This window comes from Thamnophis sirtalis, unplaced genomic scaffold (genome assembly GCF_051295495.1).
Source record: "Thamnophis sirtalis isolate CommonGarterSnake01/CBP01778 unplaced genomic scaffold, rThaSir2_p1.2 scaffold_6, whole genome shotgun sequence".
Classification (NCBI taxonomy): Eukaryota; Metazoa; Chordata; class Lepidosauria; order Squamata; family Natricidae; genus Thamnophis; species Thamnophis sirtalis.
In genome coordinates this window covers 6,913,651-6,930,844 of record NW_028261386.1, presented here as the reverse complement: position 1 = coordinate 6,930,844, position 17,194 = coordinate 6,913,651, and the positions used below count along the sequence as shown (strand labels likewise).

At 41.3% G+C, this 17,194-nt stretch overlaps 1 protein-coding gene across 4 annotated transcripts in view; it reads left to right on the top strand.

The window, feature by feature from the left end:
* The first annotated feature begins 11,375 nt into the window (after window positions 1-11,375).
* The window catches only part of NF1 (neurofibromin 1), a 270,036-nt gene continuing 264,217 nt past the window's right edge, over window positions 11,376-17,194 (top strand). For 3 of the 4 annotated variants that reach the window (XM_087717167.1, XM_087717166.1, XM_087717165.1), the window contains exon 1: window positions 11,389-11,644. In XM_087717167.1, the coding sequence (XP_087573293.1) occupies window positions 11,585-11,644 (60 nt within the window). In that variant the 5' untranslated portion in view covers window positions 11,389-11,584. Of the gene's footprint in view, window positions 11,645-17,194 lie in introns of all 4 variants that reach the window. The other variant, XM_087717168.1, reaches the window with a different exon arrangement.

Genomic DNA, 17,194 nt, shown 5'->3' with positions numbered 1-17,194 from the left:
TATTTATTTATGGAAGAAATGTATATAGCCGCCTAATTCACTCACGGTGACTCACAAATGGTATTTGGAAAGCAACAGCCACAAGCGCTCTCTCAATATTCCAAGTTGTGCCCATTGGCTCAAATTTTGCCTAACCGGATCCAGAGTGACATCGTAGCTCATGTCAGAAGAATGCCGCCGAAGGACAGGCGAAAGTCTTTGACGCAAACCGGATGAACTACGAGAAAGGCCTCCGTGTCTTATTTATCACCTTCAATCTAAGTTCAGACAAACGAGGAAAGAAGGAAAGAAGAATGTGTCAGATGACATACTTGTGCAATGTGGCATGATACAAGCAAGGAGAATTTTGTCCAGTGTGAAGTTATGCAAAAAGGTTTGCATAAACCTCTTTGACATAAACGAATTCTTGACTTACAGAATAAATTACACTTAGTGATTGTTCAAAGTTACAACGGCCCGGGAAAGAAGTGACTTAGAACCCATCCTTGCATTACGATCGTTACAGCATTGCCATAGTCATGTGATCAAAAACTGGGTGCATGGCAAGTGGCATGTATGTACAAGAGTTGCAAAGCCCTTTGGGGTCAGGTTTTGCCATTTTGCAACTTTGCCAGTCAGCTTCCGAAGAACATCATCAATGGGGGAAAACGGATGCGCTTAATGACATGATTTATTTAATTGCAGTTAATTTGCTTAACTAGTCTGGGAAAAAACAGTTGTAAAATTGGGCAAAAGTCACTTAACAAGTACCTTCCTCAGGTACCAATTCTGGTCCCAGATTTGGTTGTAAGTTGAGGACTACCTATACCAGTATTGGCAAACCCTTTCGGCACTGAGTGCCAAAACAGGGTGGAAGGGGGGCAGGCATGTGTACATGAGTGCAGGAAACCGGAAGAGCAGCCGCCTGGTGTGCATGCATGTATTGGGAAGACAATCTTCCGGTTTCCGGAGCGTGCATGCGCACTGGCCAGGCAACTGGCAAGTGCAGCTGCTCTTCTGGTTTCCGGTGCTTTCACATGTATGAAAACCAGCTGGTTGGCATGCTGGAACCCGGAAGAGCAATGGGCGACTGTTCCAGGGCCTGGAAAGATGGCTCTGTGTGCCACTTCCAGCATGTGTGCCATAGGTTCGGCATCACAGACCTATACTGTCCCAAAGGTGCTTTTTCAAAAGGCAACTGGACTTTCTTGTTTTTTCTTTGAAGACGTTTTGCTTCTCATCCAAGAAGCTTCTTCAGCTCTGACACGATAGTGGGAAATGGAAGGATATCCTGTCAGAGCTGAAGAGGTTTCTTCGATGAGAAGCTAAATGTCTTCCAAGAAAAAAACAAGGAAGTCCAGTTACCTCCTATGAAAGCATCTTTGGGACAAGTATGACCTGGAATGATTGAGAATCTCTACAGACTACTTATACTATAATACAGGGGTCTCCAAAGTTGGCAACTTTAAGACTTGTGGACTTCAACTCCCAGAATTCCACAGCCAGTCCACGAGCGATCCAGTTGCCAAGTTTTGGAGACCTCCTGCTATAATGGATCAGGGGTGGGTTCCTGCCATTTCTAACCTCTTCTATAGAAGAGGTTCCACAAATCTACAGTGCCATTTAGAACTGGTTCCAGCTCCTTCCCCCTGCCCATCTGCACAGCATCAAGATGAAGAGCGAGAGGAGGAATTCTGGGAGTTGAAGTCCACAAGTCTTAAAGCTGTCAAGTTTGAACACCCCTGGTTTTTTTTCCCCTAAAGGGTTAGGAGTGCAAGGGTCTTGTAACTTAACAGCTTTAAGACTTGCGTGCTTCAAATATCAGAGTTTCTGAGCCAACATTTTGGTTGCTAAGCAAGAGCATTGTTAAGTGAGTTTCACCACATTTTACAAGTTGGCCACGTCCACCCGGTCACATGGCTGGCAAGTCACTCCCACAAAGCAGGCCACATCTACAGAAGAGGTTCTAAAAAATTTTGAAACCCACCACTGTAATGGATCCAAGCCTATGTGTTGGTGAGTCCAAATATGGGAGAATGAATACACTGTGCTCTGTTCTTACCTTTATAGTTGATCTTTAGAGCACTTTGTGCCCCACTGAAGTAGGACTGTGGTTTTCCAACCTATGATATAACAAAACAAAATGATTTTATTTTTATTGTTGTTCTGGCAGACGAGACCAAGAAGAAAATAGCAATAATTCACTATGGAAACACAGAGATCTAGACAGAGTTAGATCACTTGTTGTTTTTGTAAATTGAAGGTGCCAGGCCTTCAAAGAGGGCAAAAATAAGTTGAGTAGAAGATGTACCAGAATTCAAGGTCCTTTAGGGTGAGTTCTGTGGAGTGTGTCGGCTGAATGTGTATAACCTAGATAAAGTTGCTGGTTGAAACCTCCCACTTTGCAAGCCATCTGAAGGATTCGGAGAAGTCTTTTTTTCTAGTTTTTTCCGATTCTAGAAAGAGTTCAAAGAACAGCAACAAAGAGGATTAGGGGACTGGAGGCTAAAACACATGAAGAACGGTTGCAGGAACTGGGTAGGTCTAGTTTAATGAAAAAAAGGACTAGAAGTGACATGATTGCAATATCTCAGGGGCTGCCACAAAGAAAAGGGAGTCAAACTATTCCCCAAAGCACCTGAAGGCAGGACAAGAAGCAATGGGTGGAAACTAATCCACGGACCGTGGGTTGGGGACAGGGGTGGGCTTCAAAAATTTCAGCAACAGGTTCTCTGCCCGGTTGCTGGGTGGACATGGCCATGGTATTAGTTGGCCTAAAGGGGGGGGCATTTTCACCTTCCCCATGCTCCATAGGCTTTCCTCAAGCCTCTGGGAGGGTGAAAATTGCTTCCCCCAGGTTCTGGAGGCACGCCGGAACTTCTGGGAGGCCCATTTCCCCCTCTTCCCGAGCCTCCGCGTAGGCCCTGCAATTACCTTGCATCCAAAACAGGCCGTGTGGAGACTCCTGGGGAGGGGAGGGGTGAGGCTGGAGGGGCTAGTCAGGGGTGGGATTTGGAGGTTCTCCGAACGGGCTATAACGTTAGCTATAGATTCTCCCGAACCCGGGCGAACTCGTAGGAGCCCACCCCTGGTTGGGGACCCCTGTTGTAAAGCAAAGCCACAATCCACATCATCTTCCCAAAAACGTTTGGCTTCAGTACTTGCTTAAAAACTTTAAATTGACTGTCAGGTGCTTAACTGTTCAAAGAAAGGCCAGAAATAAAGAGGGCGAAAATCCTAATCTCCTGTCCTAACGGTAGGAGATAGAATAGTGGATTAAAAAGACCAGAATGGATTCATACCCCTGGCCTTTCTTTGTTCTCTCTGAGCCGATTTGATTTCTCCTGAACAACATTTGGGAGGCCAGAGATTCTGTAATTTCTCTATTGCCGAGATTACAGATGCACAACATGGACATATACATATATATTGACAGAGCCACACCCACATCCTTACATGCACACAAGCACGTATTTGGAAAAATATGCAAGATGCTTCATATTGTCTTGCAAAACCTTGCAAAGGCTTCAAAGAAAACCCTCAGTCTGGGATGGAGCAATAAGGACCTTTCTGTTTGCAATAACCATTTAAATGTATATATGTCAGATGCTGGCAGCTGTCTGCCGCTCCACCCTGCCACAGTCTCTGTTGAATAACAACTGTTATCAATGTGAGATCTGAGGCCGTTAAAAACAGGAGATGCTAAAAAGTAAACTTTGTACACCTTTTCTAGGGTGCTAAGTTAACAAGGGCGAGAATTTGTGGAAAAACAAGCTCTGTGTTTATAAGGAGCTTGTTCCTGCTTAGGAAAGCCTGAATCCCGTGATGGTTATGTCGTGTTTTGATTTTTTTTCAGGGCAAACAGTCAGACCTGTCTGGATTTCGCAACTTGCTTGGCAGAGAGTCAGCCATACCCTCCAGCAGAATGCATGGAATGCAATGTGGGATCGAGTCTGGAAGTATATAAAAATGCCAAAGACAGGTTTGGTGAGAAAAAGGAGGGAGGAAAAGAGGCTACTGTAGAGACAGATACACCTGTGAGTTACCAGCTGTATTCACACGCCTTTCAACAGATCAGTGAAGGCCGTACTGGGTGGGTGGGTCAGTGGTCATTAACTTTGGTGTGTGTGTGTGTGTGTGTGTGTGTGTGTGTGTGTGTGTGTGTGTGTGTAGTGGAGGCTACAGGTAGTGTTGTGACTCAGCAGAAGTTTGCTGTGAGTTGAGTCGGGATGCAGGAATAACAATGCAGCTGGGGCTCGTTAGTGTCGTTTTGTGGAGGTAAAAGGACTGATGGTGCCACGCCCTGGTTGCAGAAGTCAACATTCGTCATTTGTTCATGGTTCATGGTTCATCGGTCGTGGTTTGTTTGTGAGAGACACTTGGATAAGTGATTTGCTTTCTGTAACCCTGATTCAAAGAGACACTTGGAGAAGTGATTTGCTTTTTTTCTGTACACCGGTTTTTCTGGTTTGGCCGTAAGAGATCTTTGTTTTTGCATTCTGTTATCTTCTTGCCAGAGACTTTATTTATGTTTATTTTGGGCTCGCAGCCAGTCTGAGCCGAGGACTGATAAAGTTATTTCCTTTTAAGTCTGTCTGCCTGTCGTCTTTGAACGAGCGAAGAAGGGTGGGTCAGAACAGGTAGCCCTTGACTTCATTCAGTGACCGTCTGAAGTTACAACAGCCCCGAAAAAAATGACTGATGACCATTTTTCACACTTACGACTGTTGCAGCATCCCCGTGTGGTCACCTGATCAAAATTCAGATCCTCAGCAACTGGTTCGTATTTATGACGGTTGCAGTATCCACGTGATTTCCCCTTTGAAAGCCCTCTGACAAGCAAAGACAATGGGGAAGCCAGACTCACTTAACAACCGTGTCACCAATTAAACAACTGCAGGGTCAGGGTTAGGTTCGCCATCATGGGTATAGTATAGTAGTTCCAGAATCAGTGGGTTCATGGATGAATTGAAATTCAACCTTGTTCAAGTTGGATCTAAAGCTGTTCCCCTCAGATCCTAAGAGCCTTCCAACATGGGATGAGGGCTTTCATTATATCCTCTATTCAGTTCATGGTGGGGTTTGACTAGATGTCAACTCTCTATTGGTGATACCTTACCCTGAGCCAGCAAACCTCTTTGCAGTTTTTTTTTCTGATACTAAATAGGATATTATATACAAGCTAAGCTTTTGCTCCTGTAAAATATATAGCATGTTACATAATAGCAATATAATTATACCATTTAATATCATATTACATAATTATATGTGATGCCTTTCAAGGGATGTTAATTGCAGTGTTTCAAATATTTAGTAAAATCATACCGGTAATCCTTGTTTTACAACTGTAATTGAGCCTGTAATTATGGGCATAGGTCATGATGGTCATTAAATCAGACTCCACTTTTATGACCTCTTTTGCAGCAGCCATAAAGCAAATGCAGTGGTCATTAAACAAATGCAGCGGTTGTTAAGTGAACCCAGGGTTCACTATGGGGCAATTTTTTCTAGAAACTGTAAGTAAATATATACATTCTATAAAAAGATTCAAAACGTGCATAATAAATAAATAAAAAACTCAATAGAAAGAAGAAAATCAAAATATAAAATTTTAAAAAGAATGCAATGAGGATCTCTGCCAGACCTGGAAGCCATCTTTTCAGGGGTGGGTTTCAACCGGTTTGCGGCGGTCCCTGCGAACCGTTGGTCGGCGAACCTGGAAGTAAGTAACTTCCGGAAACAGCGAAGGGCCCACCCGCCTGCCCTCCTTACCCGGTTTTGACGAGTTCTGCGCTTCCACGCATGCGCAGGATGCATACAGCGCCTGCGCGATCCTCCAGGAGCAGCCGGAGCCTCGCACAGATGCTAGTACGCATGCGTGAACCGCGCGTGTGCATGAGGACGCCGCCAGCCCCGTTCCAACCGAACCGGTTGGAACGGGGCGAGAAACCCACCCCTGCATCTTTTACATTTGAGCCTTTAGGCCTGCCACATTTTCTACTGTGGGAAAATGAGAGGGGGGATTATATAGAGTGTGGGTGATATATATAGTCAAAGTAACATTCTCAGAAAGTCAAGGCCATCTTGCCTTGCAGTTGCATTGAGGTGACTGGGCGGCATCTCCAGTTTTGATTGGTGCCTGATTGGACCGTGTGATAGACATCTGGGTGCTGGGCAGGGTCTTCAACTTTCTTTTGGGTGGGGAAAACCTGGAAACTTTCAGATTCAGGTTTTCCCATATGTGCCAATATGACATCTCTAATAAAACCGAACTTTGAGGAAATCCAAGCCTTCGAGTCTTATTTCGTTGGGTGTGTTACTTGGAACCCTAACAATCTCTTTGTTATCTATTTAGCATCTTTACATCCAGGAGGATCACAGTGTTATTTATCCTAATGTGAATACACAATAAATCGACTTCATCATTATGGAATGTCCAAGTCCATAGAATGGGTTTGCCTAGTCTAGAAAAGAAGGAAAGACTAGGTGGGGACATGATAGCAGTATTCTAGCATTTAAGAGGTTGCTACAAAGAGGAGGGAGTCAAGCTATTCTCCAAAGCACTAGAAGACAAGACAAGAAACAATGGATGGAAACTAATCAAAGACAAAAGCAACCTGGAATTAAAGAGAAACTTCCTAACAGTGAGGACAATTAACCAGTGGAACAGCTTGCCTCCAGAAGTTGTGGGTGTTCCATCACTGGAGGTTTTAAAGAAGAGATTGGACAGCTTTTTATCTGGATCAGTATAGATTTCCTGCTTGAGCAGGGGATTGGACTAGAAGACCTCAAACATTCCTTCCAGTTCTATGCTGATTGTATTGTAAGTCACAAGGTTCTTAATCACACAACCTCTCTGGTTTCCAAATTCTTTCCTTCCTGTAATTGTTCTTAGCCCATACCTGAATTTTACATCATGATGAATGTACAGATAGTCCTGAACTTATGATCACAATTGAGCACAAAATTTCCATTGCTAAGCAAGAACAGTTGCTAAGTGAACTGTGCCTCATTTTATGAACTTGTTGCCACACTTGTTAAGCAAATCACTGCAGTTATTAAGTTAACAACACGGCTGCTAATCGAGTCTGGCTTCCCCATTGACTTTGCTTGTCGGAAGTTCACAAAAGGGGATCACATACCCCTTGTTACCCACTGTTGCCAAGCACCCAATTTGTGATCTCCTGACCAACAGCTGTAAATGTGAAAATAGTCATAAGTCACTTTTTTCAATGCCATTGTAATTTTGAATGGTCACTAAATGAATAGTTGTAGCTATATAGGATCCACATCAGTGGTGGGATTCAGCCAATTCGCACCTATTCGGGAGAACCGGTTGGTAACTTTCTAAATAGTCCAGAGAACCAGTTGTTGGAAGAAATCCCATTTTGTTTTTTCCCCAGTTTACAGGGCTAATCCTGTAAGGAAGGCCGAAAGGAAACATTCTGGTGTTGTTTCTAGACTAATCTTTATTGCCCTGCTTACAGAAACTACCTTTACAGTTAATTTTTATTACATTGTAACAGCTCAGACGAAGCGCCCATCAATATGAGTGATGTTGGGTTGGCCATACCCACTCAGTCACATGATCATCAAGCCATGCCTCCTCAACTCGTCATTAGGGCAGAGAACTGCTTGTTAAATTATTTGAATCCCACCACTGATCCACATTGACACATATACAAATGTTTTCCTATCTTAATCCTAACAAACCTTGTACTCCCAGTTACATTTGAAGGAGGGGGGTTTATATACCATAATTTTCAGAGTATAAGACGCACCTTTTCCCCTCAAAAAAGAGACAGAAAATCTGGGTGCGTCTTATACACTGAATACAGTATTTTTGGCCTCCCGAAATCCCACCCCTTCACCAAAATGGCCATGGATAGCCTTTTGGAGGCTTATAAAGAGCGCCGGGGGGATGGGGAGGGCAGAAAATGGGCCATTTTTTGCTCAAGTTTGCCCCCTCCCAGGCCCCAGGAGCACTCTACAAACCTCCTAAAGGCTATTCATGCTCTTTTTTTGGGGGGGGAGGGCCCGTTTTTGCAAAAAACTGGCTATTTTGGGGGGGTCTGCAGAGTGCAAAAACTTTTTTTAAAAAAATTTGCCTCTTCAAAATCTTGGTGCGTCTTATACTCTGAAAAATACAGTATTTGAGGGAGGAGAGATTTTAGTAAGTCTGACTCTTGACTCATATTTACAGTGGTTGCAGTGTTCTGGGGTCAATGGGGAAGACAGATTCACTTAACAACCATGTTACTAACTTGACAACTGCAGTAATTCACTTAACAACTGTGGCAAGTCGTAAAATACAGCAAAACCCACCTAACAAATGTCTCACTTAGCAACAGAAATTTTGGGCTCAATTATGGTTGCAAGTCGAGGATTATCTGTAATGAATTCAAAATATGAGCTTAATTATTTATGCCTCAAGTAAGATGTCCAGATTGATTTATTTGATAATCAATTTGCTTTCTTGGCTATTCATGGTATTCTCCAGCAGCCAATTGGAGAAAATTTGAGACATATTTAGATTTCTTATTGATTAAGTCATCTGGATTAAAAAGATCCAAGTTGGCAACCATTTTGATTTCAAACAAGTATGCCAAAACATTGTATAAAGCAAGGATAAAAAATAATATTGCATATGCTTATGTATATATTTTACCTCACTATAATGCGATCTTGTCTCTTTTGTTGTTTTTTATTTCTTTATTATCTATCTCTGCATATGAGTCCACAAATGGAAAGGAAGCAAATTTTCATGGAGAATAGTTCTCCTTTTAATCTGCTGCTCAGCTTTACATTTAACATTTCTTTTTAATGGTGATTCCCACAATACAACCCAGTTGCAATTCATGGCTTAGAAAGACCGGATACACATTTGCATTAAGCAACAAGGTTGCCTCAGAGCAGAAGGATGATCAACATGAAGGGAACTTTTAAAAAATGGAGCATTCCAGTACTTTAAAATAGATAAAATACCATTTCCCCCCCAGGCTTCTTCCTCATTATTTCCAGGGTGAAAAAAGTTTTGGTGACCTCTAGTGGACAAAGTCACTACAAAAAATTGCTGCTAAATTGACAGAAATTTCAAGATTAAGAGTACTAGTTTTGAAATTGGAATTACTGCCAATTCAGAAACTAGGCATTTGGAAGAACTTTAAAATAAATGTTCCATTTTAGTTGAAAATCCTGTTTGTGGCTGTAAATGAGAAGCATTTCCATCTCCTGCATAAAACAAGTAGAATAGAATAGAATAGAATAGAATTCTTAATTGGCCAAGAGTGATTGGACACACAAGCAATTTGTCTTTGGTGCATATGCTCTCAGTGTACATAAGGAAAATAAAATACAGTCATCAAGGCACAAAAAATACAATATTTAGTGATAGTCAAGGTAACTAATAAGCTATCAAATTGTATTAGGAAACAAAAAAACCTGCAATATAAATTGAAAGATACAAGCAACATGGTTATAGTAATAAGTTGGAAGAGATAGATACTAGTAAGGAAGAGAAGAATAATAGTAATACAATCTTAGTAAATTATTTGACAGTGTTGTGGGAATTAGTTGTTAAGCAGAGTGATGGCATCCAGGGAAAAACTCGTGTCTAGTTGTTTGTTGTTTTGAAGGTAGAAGTGGAAACAAATTATGTTCAGGATGGGGTGGGGGTGTCTGTCGATATTTTCACAGCCCTCTTTCTGACTTGTGCGGTATACAGATCCTCAATGGAAGACAGGTTGGTAGCAATTGTTTTTTCTGCAGTTCTAATTATCCTTTGAAGTCTATGTTTGTCTTGTTTGGTTGCAGAGCCAAAACAGAAAGTTATGGAGGTGCTGATGACAGACTCAATAATATTCAATAAAGTAGGATAAAATGGTGCGATTATTAGGATATTCTTCCATTTAAGACAAAGTTGATCAAGGAGAAGCTTCACAGGTCAAAATCTAGTCAGAGTTGGGCTTGGCTAGCATTTGGCTGAGAAACCATTACAAAATGTCAGGGTTGTAGGCTAGATTAGGAAATATGTATATGTATATGAAGAAGGCAGTTACAAAGCTCTTCAATGTTGTGTTCAAAAATTTACATAGACATATTTGTTATAGTTGGAGACCCAAATCAGTGTGATAGCGAAACATCAGGAGCCTCATAGCATCTTTTCTAATGAATAAAGTTCATCATTCAGGTCCCCTTTGGTGACCTGCAGCATCCATCTTTATATTATGCAACCTTCTAAGTTTTGGGGAACTGGGGCAGGCAAAATGGTAAGCAAATCGCAAATGGAAACACAAGGAAAGAGCAAAACATCTGATGTAACAATGGAGATTTGGATGCAGTGCAAAGGGATTTCAGTACTCAGTGGGGTATCTGCTACCTCCTATTCCATTTCTTAAAAACAAAACAAAACAAAACAAAAAAAATCCTCAAATGAAGTATGTAATTGTAATACCAAAAGGTCAACAAGCAATTTTATCATTACATAAGTTTCCAAGAATCCTTGTCTACTTCTAAATCAACTAATTGGCCCATAGTTTTGATAAAGAGCCTTAATGACCTGTCCTGTGGGTTAGTATTTGAATCACCTGAACGTATATTTTTTGGTTGTTAACCAGGTTTTGGAAGCTATTTCATTCTTTTAAGATAGTAATAAAGAATCCCGAAACTTGGCAACTTTAAGACAAGTTTGAAGACCTCTGCACTAATAAAATGCAAAGTCCATTATTCCGAATCTGTCGTTTTTACTCGAGTAAATATTTAGAAAAATGGTAGAAACTTTCCGTTTGCTGTCCTTGCGCTGATTTAATCAAGATAGAACCATAACATGCATTTTATATTTGATATATATTTTATTTATCCTAGAGAACCCGCAGAGCAGCTTAAATAATTTCTCCCTCAATGTTATTTCTTTCCTGCTGAAATATGTGAGTTAACTAATTTAATAATCCCGGGATTGTTAACACCTGGAAGACGCCTCTTTGCTTTTGCGCCTGCGCAGTACTTCTACACCTGGCTGCCTACGAGCAACTCAACGCGTGTGCAGTGGCTGTTGATCGCCTTCCCCGGGACGGCCGCATCCCATTGGCTTTCCCCCCCGCATTTCCTTCACTTCCGGGGTCTCGCCTCGTTTATTGCACATGCGTAGTTCTTACGCTTCCCGCGAGCGGATGCTGGCTTGCCTCGAACGTGGCCCCGCCCTTTTTTCCACTAGCCCATTGCGCAAGCGCCACTCCTCCCCTTACGCTCATGCGCGTTGGTGGCCGAGGGGTTACTTAAAGCCTCCGTGTACCGGCGCGCGTGCGCCTGGCCTCGCGTCTGCCCGTCCCCCTTTTAAGCTTTTTTTTTTTTTGGACCGAGCTCGTCACGCATGCGCCTTTGCTCTTTTTAATCCCCCCCTTCTACCCCTTCCCACTTGTCTCTCCCCTCTGGTGTTGGGGGCGGACTCGGTTTCCCGCTTCCGGTGTGGTGTCATGGTGGCCGGTGGGCTTTGATGGCTGAGAAGGCGGAGGAGGAGGAGGGGAGCTGAGAGCTCGGCGGCTGCACGGAGCCGAAGGGCAGGGGGCGCCGGACCCTTCTTGTCCCCTGGCCTGGCGGGCGGCGGGAGATGGCGGCCCACAAGCCGGTGGAATGGGTGCAGGCTGTGGTGAACCGCTTCGACGAGCAGGTAAACTGGGCTGCGAGGAGGGTAAACGGGCTTCTCTGGAGGAGGAAGGGGGGGAGAAGGGAAGAAGCTCGTGGGGGGGGGGCTCGGTGACAAGAGGAGGGTGTGAGGACGGGGGTCGCCGCCTTTCCTCCCTTTCCTCTGCTCTCTGCTGCCTGGGATGGGAAGCGGCGGAAGGAAGGATGGATAGCTGGCAGGCCGGCTCTGGTGAGGACGAGCTTCCAACCAGGCTCCTTGGCTTGGCTTGGGAGAAGGTAGGAAGGAGCTGGGCGGGGAGGGAAGGCCTCCATGTGGGTGTGTTTGTTTCACCTCTTGCGGGCTCTTACGGGAGGAAAGAATAGTAGAATAGAGTAGAAAATAGAATAGAATAGAATAGAGGAGAATAGAGAATAGAACAGAAAATGGAATAGAAAAGAAAAAAGAATAGAATAGAATTCTTTATTGGCCAAGTGTGATTGGGCACAAAAGGGATTTGTCTTTGGTGCATAAACTCTCAGTGGACATAAGAAGAAAAAATATATCCATCAGGAAGAAAAAGATGCAATCCTTAGTGATAGGCATAGGGTACAAATAAACAATCAGGAAACAATATCAATATAAATGGTAAGGATACAAGCAACAAAATTACAGTCATGCAGTCATAAGTGGGAGGAAATGGGTGGTAGGAACGATGAGAAGACTAATAGTAATAGTAATGCAGCCTTAGTGAATGGTTTGACAGAGGTGAGGGAATTAGTTGTTTAGCAGAGTGATGGCATTTGTGGAAAAACTGTCCTTGTGTCTAGTTGTTCTGGTATGCAGTGCTCTATAGCTTCGTTTTGAGGGTAGGAGTTGAAACAATTTATGTCCAGGATGCGAGGGGTCTGTAAATATTTTCACAGCCCTCTTTTTGACTCCTGCAGTGTACAGGTCCTCAATGGAAGGCAAGTTGGCAGTAATTGTTCTGTCTGCAGTTGTGATTATCCTCTGAAGTCTGTGTCTGTCTTGTTGGGTTGCAGAACCAAACTTGACAGTTATAGAGGTGCAGGTGACCTAAAGTGGGGCTAACTTTCATGCCAGGGAGGAGCGTGTAAAAGAGAAGAGCGCTCTTTGAATGTAATTAAAAAAATTTTTTTTTATTGAACATATTTCAACATTTAAACTACATTTCCACTCTTTATAGTGTTCCAGTATCCATATTACTCATATTTACATAGTGGCTATTCCAATCTTCTTTCTTTCCAATTATATGCGTCACTATTCTATATATTATATAATTATTCGTATATGTACGTAATACCTTTTAGTTTTATATTGTATCCATATTCACAAATATATACAATATCTTTCCACTTTGATAAAACTTTTGATAAAAGTAATCTTTATTATAGTCTTTACATCTACTTTCTAGCCAGTTATACCATATGTTCCAAATCATATAATATTCTGTTTCTTCTCTATTAGTTCCATAGTTAACCTGTTCATCTCTGCACAATCAAGCACCTTTTTTTATTACCATTGCATCGGAGGGAATATTATCCTGAGAAGAGGGTTCTTTACATGTAATTTTGATGGGGATTATTATTAGGATGGATGAGCAGGATTTCCCAAGCTGGAGCTCTGCAGGTAGAATAGAGTAGAATTTCTTGTTGGCCAAGTGTGATTGGATACACAAGGAATTTGTTTTTGGTACATATGCTCTCAGTGTATATAAAAGAAAAGATACATTCATCACGAATTGTAAGGTACAACACTAATGATAGTCATAGGGTACAAATAATAGCAGTTAGCAATAGCAGTTAGACTTATATACCGCTTCATAGGGCTTTCAGCCCTCTCTAAGCGGTTTACAGAGTCAGCATATTGCCCCCACAGTCTGGGTCCTCATTTCACCCACCTCGGAAGGATGGAAGGCTGAGTCAACCTTGAGCCGGTGAGATTTGAACCGCCGAACTGCAGCTAACAGTCAGCTGAAGTGGCCTGCAGTACTGCACCCTAACCACTGTGCCACATAAGCAATCAAATCATAATAGGAAACTATAAATCATAAGGATACAAGCAACAAAGTTACAGTCATAAGTGGGAGGAGATGGGTGATAGGAACGATGAGAAAATTAATAGTAATTACTATTAGATTGGTTGGAGAATAACTGTGACAGGGTAGTCCTCGAACGCGTGACCTCAATTGAGCCCAACATTTCTGTTGCTGAGCCAGACGTTCGTTTAGTGAATCTTGTCTTATTTTTATGACCTTTCTTGCCGCCCTTATGAAGTGAATCACTGCGGTTGTGTTGAATTAGCAATGCAGCTGTTAAGTGAATCTGGCTTCCCTATTGAGTTTGCTTGTAAGGAGGTCGCAAAAGGGGATCGCATGACACTGGGGCACATCAAAGGTCATAAATATGAGTCGATTGCCCAGCATCTGAATTTTGATAATGTGACCATTGGGAGGGGGGGATGCTGCACCAGTCATGTGTGCAAAAGGGTCATAAGTCACTTTCTTCAGTGCCGTTGTAACTTTGAACGGTCACTAAGCGAATTGTTGTAAGTCGAGGATTACTTGTACTCCGATGGTTCGTCCAGTATTCAGTTGATCAGAGGCATGAGGTTCAGGAAAAGCTGTATCCACCCTGCACCCAAATTGCACAGGAATGGCTGCACTCAAGTTTGGGGAAGGCTGCTTGGCATATTTCGAAAAAACCAACCTAGAACTAAAGAGAAATTTTCTGATAGAACAATTAATTAGTGGAACAACTTGACTCCAGAAATTGTGGATGCTCCAACACTGGAGGTTCTTAAGATGAGTTTGAATAACCATTTGTCTGAAATGGTATAGGCTTTCCTGTTGAGTAAGGGGTTGGACTAGAAGACCTTTGAGGTCTCTTCCAATTCTGTTATTCTTATACAGTAATAGCATGGCTAAAATGGGTGGAGTTTACCTCAACAGCACAAAAGAACCCATTAAGTTTTGAGTAGAGGGGAAAAGAGCTGAAATATGTCTTTTTGGTTCTTTTTTTAATTAGGATAAAATTAACCAACTTGTATGATAAATGTATGTGATAGTTTCTTCAACTCCTGTGGGGAGAAATAGATATTGTATATGTTTCAGTTATATAGGAATATGCCATTCTCTGTGGAATAAAGTTATAATTCTGGATATGTTTGAATTCCATTCTTGTAGCATGTCAGTGGGGTTTCCTTGTATGAAGAAGAATAAAATACTATCTAAAGTGGGATTGGAAGAAGCAAATTGTCTATTGCTAGCCATCCTAGGAGTCCTTTAAGTGGGGGAGATTGACAAATTTCCCCCACCTGTCACAAGACATTGTTTTTTTTAGTAACTTTTAAAGATTTAGAAAGGAGTGATCCTAACAATATTAGGAGTGATATTCTTAGCCTATACGAGAACTGGGGAATTATTTTTTCAGTCAACTTATTTTGTACTTATTTTTCTTTTAAGAAATATTGAAATTTGCTTGGTCTTTGTTACTTTTGGGAGAGATGCAAGAAACTTTTCTGGGTCTCTGATTGCGGAAAGCTAAAAACTGGCTTGGAAGGAAAATAGGTGCTTAGATTGTTCCCCTCTCCTATCCCATGAAGACTCTCAATTAATCCATGCTTTCTGATGTCTGAGGAGAAATGTGATACATTCATATTTCATTTTGCTGTAATGGGTGGATCTATAGAGTTTATGCACAGATACAGATTAGACTGCTGCCATATGCTCAAGCAAATTTAGAAACTATATATGTGTGTCTGTATTTAAATAGAGAGCACATTTTATTTAGCCTAAATAAGATCCCACAGACTTTTCTAAAAATGGAGGCAGTCAATATCCTAAATGAAGATGCTGAGTACAATACTGCATGTATTAGGCTTATAATTATTCACCTGAGTTGAAATTTTTTTGGTCTATCTCGGATCAAATATTTTCCTTGTTAATGTAAAAAAACAATTTACTTTGGGTCAGGAGGAGGGCAGACACCAAACCAGGATTCAGAGAAACTTTTAGATACACTTAGATTATTCAGCCAAGATAGAACATTAATAGGTCATGATTTATTTAACTATCTGCAGCAGTCAAAGTTAAATGCAATGATGCTCTGGATAAGGCAGGTGTATTTTGTAAGTGTAATATTTTAATATAAGTCATGGTTTAATATGTCAGTTGCCTGTTACCCAAGTAGCAAGCCATGATACATGATTTATAATATACAGTAGCTTTTCTCACATGACACAAAGCCTATTATGACATTACACTATGTGAATCCATTCTCTTAGTGACTGAGCAATCCAGCCTTTTCTCCCCCAACATTAATTCTTGTTAAAATGGGAATTGTTTCTGTGAATATGAAAGAAGAAACAATACCGCTTCACTGAGTGATGATATAGATTCAATTGTTTAATTACAGATCCTGGGAAATGATTGGGGAGCAAGATGTTTTAATGGCCTTTGTTTGTAACAGATTAGTTTAATTGTTGCTCATTTGGAAAATAGGCTTAAATTGACATATATTTTTTTTTTAAAAAAAGCCTTTTGCCCTAAATGTTCAAATGAAATGTACATTGTGTGCAGTGGTAGATTATGACTATTGTGGTTGTCTTTGGATGTACCTCCTTGTTGCTTCCCCCAAATTAAAAATCTGATTTTCTTGTGTTCTGTAACAACAATGAGAGTATTTAGAGGCCACTCTTATTTGCTCAATGAATTTTTATGCCACTGTTCAGTGTGAAAGTACAGTCAATTGGAACAAGACATTCCCTATTCATAGGTTTACTATAAAAAAAAACAGAACACAAAAGGGGAAAAAGATGGGAAAGATGAAAAATATCAGTTCTAGGTACAAAATTTTCAAAGTTAAATAAACTTTGTATTGTGCAACTAAAAACATTGAGGGGAGAGGAAGAGTTCAATAGAATAGGACTTTTAACTGAGCAGAGGGAACAGCTGGTTTGTCCAATGCCTGTCTTCATTATACATGATATATAATGACAATAAAGGTTATACTACTATACCATACTACTTCTGAATTCCGCTAGAAGGAATTGGAGGCTGGCCTTTCTGAGAGGTAAAAATCTATGCTCCTAAAGTTGGGTTGCAGAATGCCAGAATTTTTAACTTGCCTAATGATCAACATAATTGGGGTTGTTTTAGGGCATTTTAGGGCAGGGCTGTTAAACTTGCGGCCCACGGGCCTGATGTGTCACACACTGGCCACGCCCACACCTGGTTTAATGAAGCGGGAAAGTCATACGTCACATGACACCGTCTTGATGACGCGAGTTTGACACCCCTGATTTAGGGTTATGTTTCTCCCTCATTTCTAAGTGACATAAAAATTACCTCTCTGAGCCTAATTTTAACAGGCAGGATTTTGTACACTATGTATGTGGTACAGAAGTGTAGAAAGCATTTATACTTCATTTATAGGAAGAATTAGTAAAATATGTCTTTCCTTTGTAGTTTAAAAATAAATTGGTCAGCATTTCTTGGCCTAAATGTATTTTCCAGATTTCATATTTCTTGCTCATCTTGAAGAGAAAGGCACATTTTTAGCATCCAGAGTTACATTT